An 8416-nucleotide genomic window follows, 5' to 3' on the forward strand; every position below is an offset into this window, starting at 1 on the left:
AAAATAAAAGTTAAATCCTAAAGCATCCACTTTTTGTTCTCCTGGAACAGTCTTTTGTATTCATTTCATGTCTCATGTATGTTGTAGTTTACCTTGTTTCATTACAGTTTAGAATTATTTATTTCAGCATATCTGAAAACTTGTAATTTATCACAATAAAAATAGCGGAGGTCTCTCCATAATTCAAACGCTCTGCCGATGTTGATCCGTGTTTTCGCCCTGAGTCGATCCGATTCACGTTTGGCCTGACGAGCTTCAGCAGAAACATTTTTGTTTTGTTTTTTTATATTTATGTGGAGTTTGTGTTGGAGTGTGTGTTGTGCTGGAGGCAGGAGTGTTTGGTGTTATCAGACTCCATGTCGTTCGCTGCAGTGCCGTCGCATGGACTGTATATATAAAGGAGAGAGGCTCGGGAGCGCGCGTGCACGTCACATCCGATGGATTTCGCAGAAAATCCGACCCGGAGACTTCACATAGAAATAGGAATACTGGCCTTCAGAAATAATAGCAAAACTCGACAAGTGGATCATATTAATGTGTGATTACAACCCCTTCACACACAGGCAATAAAAAAAGGATTCATTTTAGAAAAAAAGTTACATAGAGCACCTTTAAATTATTTTGTTGATTTAAGGTCAAGGAAAACCAGTAATTTCCATGATTGTTGATCATATTATTTTTTAAAGTGAAAGGAATAGTTTGTGCAGAAATAATGAACATTCTTTCATTGTTCATTTACTATGTGTCGTTCCTAATATGACCTTGCTGTGGAACACAAAAGATGTTTTGCAGAATGTTTAAGCGGTTTCTGTCTCCCATCAACTGCATATAATCCCCACATCTGTCACCAATAAGGACAAACTGCACCATAAACTAGTTCATAAGCCCATTTTAGGCCCTTTGACAGTCGTTGTTTCAGAAAAAAGAACAGCCTGATCATTCGGCTAAACATTTGCTTTTGTGTTCCATGGAAGAAAGTCAAATAGGTTTACACTACAAGAAATAGAAATTCATATTTTTATTCGGCAGTGATGTGACAGTAAAGACTAAATGTAAATGTTTCTATTTCAAATAAATGCTGTTCTTTTGAACTTTCTATTCATCAAAGAATCACAGTATCACAGTTTCGACAGAAATATGAAAAGGCACAACATTTTCCAACATAAATAATTATCAGAAATGTTTCTTGAGCATTAATCATCATATTTGAGTGATTTCTGAAGGATCATGTGACACTGAAGACTGGAGTAATGATGATGGAAATACAGCTTTGATCACAGGAATGAATTATATTTTACTATATATTCATATAGAAAACAGTTATTTTACATGCTAATAATATTACTATTTTTACTGTATTTTTGATCAAATAAATGCAGCCTTGGTGAGCAAAATAAACTTAAAAATAAAAATCTCACTGACCCCAAACTTTTAAAAAAAGCAGAGTATAATGACATGGATGTGCACAAATGACAATTTTCATTTTGGAGTGAACTTTTTCTTTATCAAATGAAAGGGTGTGTCCGGTGGGAACGTGCCGTTACGTGTGGAATGTGTAAATATAGCCCGTATAAAAAGCCTCTCCAGGGCTGAGATTGATTTTGCGCTGGTTAAAGTGCCGCTGGACTCGACTGGATCCAATCCAGAGACTCGCAATATCTGATCTAGTGCCGGGAAGAGCCGCTGTCATCAGCTCTGTCCTTCCTTCGGCCAGGGCCTCTCTCTCTCTCCAGGATAGTGGTTGTTCTTTCCGTTCTGATGTATCCAGAGGAAACTGGTGATGTAGTCTCAAACATGACACAAGAGCAGCTTCCACCAGCAGAGGTCATGTGTTCACATCAGGCTTAAAGGGTTAGTTCACCCAAAAATGAAAATGATGTCATTAATGACTCTCCCTCATGCCGTTCCAAGCCCGTAAGACCTCCGTTCATCTTCTGAACACAGTTTAAGATATTTTACATTTAGTCCGAGAGCTTTCTGTCCCTCCATTGTAAATGTATGTACGGTATACTGTCCTTGTCCAGAAAGGAGATAAAGACATCATCAAAGTAGTCCATGTGACATCAGTGGGTTAGTTAGAGTGGGTTGAAGCATCGAAAATACATTTTGGTCCAAAAATAACAAAAACTAGGACTTTATTCAGCATTGTATCGTCTTCCGGTTCTGTTGAAGACGATAAAGTCCGAGTTTTTGTTATTTTTGGACCAAAATGTATTTTCGATGCTTCAAAACATTCTAACTAACCCACTGATGTCACATGGACTACTTTGATGATGTCTTTATTTCCTTTCTGGACAAGGACAGTATACCGTACATACATTTCCAATGGAGGGACAGAAAACTCTCGGACTAAATCTAAAATATCTTAAACTGTGTTCTGAAGATGAACGGAGGTCTGACGGGCTTCGAACGACATGAGGGAGAGTCATTAATGACATCATTTTCATTTTTGGGTGAACTGGCCCTTTAACCTTCATCCTCTCTGCAGTAATGATGAGGAACCTTGTGACATTCACTGCAAAGAAATGCTTTTCTTACTTAGTATTTTTGTCTTGTTTCCAGTCCAAATATCAAAAAATTCTTACATCAAGATGCATTTACTAATGAGTAAAATTACATAAAATATTATGTCCTGTTTTCCAGGGGAATTAATCAGAATTGAGTGAGTTGATGCTTAAAAAAAGCAAAATGATCTGCCAATGGGGTGAGAATCTTAATTCAAACAGAAACAAGATTATTTGTCTTACCCCTTTGGCAGATAATTTTGCTTGTTTTAAGCAAAATCTCACTTTATTTTGATTAATTTCGCCAGAAAACAAGACTTAAAATTGTATGTGATTTTACAACTTTAGTAAATGCATCTTGATTTGAGAAATGTGTGATATTTGGACTGGAAACAAGACAAAAATACTAAGTAAGAAAAGCATTTTTTGCAGTGTCTGCTTCCTACATAAGCACATTGCTGAACTAAAGTGTATAGACAGCAACACACACCACAACATTAGCACTCACAATTGAGTTTGGTAATACTAAATTAATAAGGCTGAACTACACTACTGTTGGAGTCAGATTGAACGTTTTTGAAAGGCTTTATTTTATTTTATTAAAATTCAGTAAAACGGTAATATTACTACAATTTAAAATAATATTTCTATTTGAATTTATTGTAAAATGTTTATTCAGTTCACTTCATAACTAGTGAAAATTGCAACATTCACGCTGTTATTGAACTAAATCAACATTACATTAAAATAAAAATTTAGCGGAATAATGACACTTGTCTCTTTAGAGCTGAAATTGAATTTGTTTCACAGCTGAAGAACTTTGCAACATTAACACTGTTATTGTTCTGTTTATCTCTGTAAAGCTGCTTTTAAAACGATCTATTGTAAAAAGCGCTGTATAAATAAAGGTGACTTGACTTTAAAGCTGATAGTTTTCTGATTGAAACTAAGTAACAGTTAGGGCTGGGCATTGACACAAATTTCACAATTTGATTCGATTTCGATTCACAAGCTTGCAATTCGATTCGATTCCGATTCAATATTGATTATTTTGGATATCAGGTACAATACATGGCAAATTTTATCAAGAAAAACAAATCTCTTAACTAATGCTGTAAACTATGGGAGTCAGTTGTAGCCTATAGGCTTCATTACCCTACTATAATATTGAAGGTAAAAATGAACTGATTTGTAGCTATACAAACACTTAAATTACACTTTTATTTATTTTTATAATAATAAAGTTATATGAAATATAAACATTTAAATGGTGGCTGTCATAAAAACTTGCCAGATCTATTCAAACATGCATTAAATATCGAAGAACATTAAAAATTATAATGAATATGTAATATGGTGCATATATTTAGCAAAATGCTCCTCTTTAGAGTTAATTTTTCTAGCTGACTAACGAGTTTATGGTCACATGGTTTTTCTGAGGTAAATGTGACGTTACATTGTTTACAAGTTGTTTTACTGACGTCTTTCCACGGTTGAAACACTGATTGAGCGATTCCACGTTACATGATACGGATTTCGATAAGTTGTACTCTATCTTTTAACACACTTTCAGACGTTCATTCATGTTTATTTGGCGCTGTAACTGGCATTATTAAGGCGGAAGAGGAGATCATGTGCGCTGCCGCTGCTGCTTCTCTAGAGCTGAGCCAGAGCGATATCACGCCACAGCGCCAAAACGCTATTTATGTTTTTGAATTTCGTAAGAAAATGGACGTAATTTGAAATTTGAGACTTTATTTAGTATCAATAGTAACAAAGCACAAAGATTATTGCGATTTATTGGATGGGATGCGCGCTACAATGTTCCATTCATTCATCAAATGAAAATAGGATGACTAATCGATTCTTGAGATTTAAGAATCGATATCGGTTCGTAAAAATGAGAATCGATTAATATCGAGAAATCAATGTTTTTTACCCAGCCCTAGTAACAGTCGCTATGTTTCCATCCACACGTTTTTATCCGCATTAATTGATATCGAATGAAAAATGCCTTATGGAAACAGTAAAATTCGATTGAATTTCATGAATATCGACTCAAATGAAATACGATCGGTCTCATCCGATTTTATCTTGATCAATATACGGCTTATGCGATAAACGGGGATGGAAACGTTATTGTGGCACGATCCATTTTGCCTAGTAAAACTTTGTTCGCAAATGTTTGCTTGAATGTTGTGCAATTCGGTGAGAACACCTTAACATGTTTCAAAACAATTCGATATACCAATTTGATCGCAAAACAGCATGTGACGTCATTACGCACAGGTTTGTATCCGCTTTGAAGCCGTTTGATGGAAACACACTTTCACCAGCTTTATTCGCATGAGTTTTTTTTACCGAACTTCAGATAATTCGATTGACAAGTGGATGGAAACATGGCTACTGTGGCTAATTTAGGGTTGCCACCCGTCCCTTAAAATACGGAATCGTCCCGTATTTGTGAAATAAACAGCGCGTCCCGTCTTGAATCAATACGGGACGCGGTTTGTCCCGTATTTCCGAGTTGTCTTAAATGCATCATCACATGCAAATCATAACACCCGCATTCTGTGAAGACTCGTCCTATTCTACCCTTGATTGGGTAATACTCGCTGCCATTGTTGGTTTGATTGGTTTGTTTAATAACATCAGGTTCAGGGCCAATCAGAGTCAGAGGAGGGCGGGTCTTTTGGCAGAGAGTTGATAGCAATGCTAGCTTAGAGAAATCAAAGCACCGTCTCACAGTTCTTCATACGTTAAGGATCTCCCGAAGCAGATAGTCATAGTGTAATGACAGTTTTTTAATCAGCTCAATAATGTTCTGATTGATTACGTTTTCATATGCTCCATACCCTATGCCCATTTGCTAAGAAATAATGTTTCAATGTAAATGAATTATATCCATACATTATGGTATGATTTGTTTATTATAGTTAAGGTAGTCAGACACATGCATTTTTTAAATAAGAGAGAGAGATATTTAATAATAAAAATGTGCATGTGTGAAGAAAATGACTTATGCTTAACAAATCTAGAGAATAGGTCAATAGGTCTGAATACATAAATAAATAAATACATAAATAGATTTTCTTACCAATAATAAAAATAGTGTTATAATTAAATTTAGAAATGTTTGTAGATTATAGGTTATTTATGTGTGGTATCACTGTTTGGATGGTGTTACATGTTTGAAAGAAACAGCTACTCAGTGCTGCATGGAGTGACAAGTACACTTAACGCCTATAGTCCAATACTGCACAGTACTACTGGTCTACTGATGTTTTTGATGTTCAAGATCCTTTGCTAAAGTCATAGTTTTTTCCAATCAAATTTAGTATTTGTTTGAGTATCAACACATTTGTTTAATTTATAGTGAATAAGTTATGGATCTGTTAATTTAATAAGTTAATAAGTTAACATCTCACATACAACTCCAACGAAAGGCAATTTTTTTTGTAATCTCATTGTCACACTTTGTTAACGTTGTTTGTGATAGAGAGTGATTTATTCACAATGATTTCAATAGCAGATAGCTTATTATAATGTCCATTGGTATGATCTTATTACTTTCCTGAAAAATATGTTTTGAGTTATGATACCATTGGCATACCGTCGGGCCTGTGGTCATTGTGGCCCCGAGGGCTTTGGCCCCCGCTGCGGCCGCCGGCAGGCGTCCCTTATTTTTTTGTATTGAAGGTGGCAACCCTAGGCTAATTATCGTGTTTGTATGATACGTATTTGTACGATCAATAAAGAAATAAAAAAGGAATTATGCGTAGGGCACCAAAATGGCTAGCAGCGGCACTGTATACAATGTTGTGTATGATAAACATGTCATCCCTGTATGTTTTGCAAGAAAAAAGTTAGAAAAAACGATACATCGATGGTTTAGCAATAAAGTAATTTGCTGGTCGTGTCAAAAAGTTGTTGGTCTAGAATCTAGATGAATAGCTGTATTCTCTACGTTCGATAACTTTGAGCTTCTGGTACGATACTTGGCAAGGATGCTAAGCAAGATTATTCTCTTGCCAGGTCACGGGTCACTTCACAGAGGACTTCTTGTTTAACGCGGCCATCTCTCGACTCATGGGCCTGACCAACACACTCTCAGTAAGTCAACAGTCTTTATACTTTCAGAATAACGTGCTTGTAAATTGAAATGATTGATGTAGTTTCTGAAGTGTGTGTTGTCTGACTGTAGCAAGCCTCGGCTGCAGTGGTTCTGCACAGCGTGGAGTTCGAGGAGGCTTTGGCTTCGCTCTGTGTGATGACGGCACCCATGTGTCCACACCTGGCGTCTGAACTCTGGACAGGTACGACAGACTCCACAACCTTCACTCATCCTCATGTTCCCAAAGCTGGACAGGTCAATAAAAGTGAATGTGGATGGGTAACACTAAACTTGAAGGGGTGTGCATAAGACTGACATGACACCTTCATAATCATGACATGACACATGTTATGAATATGAAGGAGGGTTTATGCATGTTTACGATAACTGTCATTAAGTGTCTTTCGCTCAATTATGACATTTTTAATGCAAATATGACATTTTTTGAGATGTCTTTGTTATGACACCTTGACATAAACCAACACATCATAACTTGTCAGTGTCTTTGTCATGACAACTTGACATTACTAAGACAACACAACCTGTCATAAACATGACATAGCAGATTAATTATCAAACTTAAGAAACCACTAAGCTTTATGGGTGAACATTACATTAAACTGTCAGGTGGTTGGTTTTGACATTGGCTGTCATGAAGCCGTTATAACTGTTTAATGACAAATTCAATTTGTACCACTGTAGTTCAGGTCAAGAAAAATATTCATGACACAGTTATAATGGCCTTATGACAGCCAATGTCAAAACCAACCACATGACAGTTTAACTTAATTTAATGTCAAGTTGTCATGACAAAGACACTGACAGGTTATGATATTATGGTTTATGTCAAGGTGTCATAACAAAGACATCTTAAACAATGTCATATTTGCATTCAAAATGTCATTATTGAGCGAAAGACACTTAATGACAGTTGTCATAAACATGCATAAACCCTACTTCATATTCATGACATATGTGATGTCATGGTTATGAAGGTGTCGTGTCAGTCTTATGCACACCCCTTCAAGTAAAGTGTTACCCAGGTCTGGCGGTACCACTTTTAGCACAGCTTAGCATAGATCATTGAATCGGATTAGACCGTTAGCATCTCTCTCAAAAAAAATGACCAAAGAGTTTCGATATTTTTCCTATTTAAACCTTGACTCTTCTGTAGTTACATCGTGCACTAAGACCGACGGAAAATGAAAAGTGGCGATTTTCTAGGCCGATATGGCTAGGAGCTAGTTCATGATTATTTTTGGTCAATATTGAATTCATGATTATTGACCAAAGTATTATTTCATGACATGAGTCATTTTAAATATCAGTGAAATTTCACAATTATCGATACTAATCTAATATAAGACCAAACTAATTGCAAACAAAACGGACAAATAAATGAAAAATTAAATAAACGGGGTTTTACGTTTTTCAGGAAGGTGTACTAACGGTGGTATTCAGAGTAGTAATAGCCTTTGAATAGTATTAATTTTAAATATAAGCATGTTGAATCTGCGTCGGGCCGTCGGTGAGAGGGAACACTCTGATTGGCTGTTCAGCTCAGCGAACGAGCCGTGAACGAGAATAAAAGTATTGCTTGTATGAAAATGGATTGTGGTAAAAAAAAAAAAAAAAACCTGACTCAGGATGAAAGTGAATTATTGTGCGCTGGGTGAAATGCCGTGGAAATGTTAGTGGTGAGGAGAAAAGGAAACTGTTGGCCCCTGTTGTCCATTTCATCACATCCCGCTATTGTCACACACACACACACACACACACACACTCACGAAAACACAGA

The 8416-nt window shown here is 36.2% G+C and overlaps 1 protein-coding gene across 2 annotated transcripts in view; it reads left to right on the forward strand.

Annotated features, from left to right (window-relative positions):
* The window catches only part of lars2 (leucyl-tRNA synthetase 2, mitochondrial), a 135428-nt gene that overhangs the window by 116319 nt on the left and 10693 nt on the right, over positions 1-8416 (forward strand). For both annotated transcript variants that reach the window (XM_056263113.1, XM_056263112.1), the window contains exons 18-19: positions 6540-6617; positions 6709-6820. In XM_056263113.1, coding sequence (XP_056119088.1) covers positions 6540-6617; positions 6709-6820 — 190 coding nt within the window. The remainder of the gene's footprint in view (positions 1-6539; positions 6618-6708; positions 6821-8416) is intronic.

The sequence above is a fragment of the Rhinichthys klamathensis genome, unplaced genomic scaffold (assembly GCF_029890125.1).
Source record: "Rhinichthys klamathensis goyatoka isolate OS25496 unplaced genomic scaffold, OSU_Roscu_1.1 h1tg000198l_1, whole genome shotgun sequence".
NCBI classification, from domain to species: domain Eukaryota; kingdom Metazoa; phylum Chordata; class Actinopteri; order Cypriniformes; family Leuciscidae; genus Rhinichthys; species Rhinichthys klamathensis.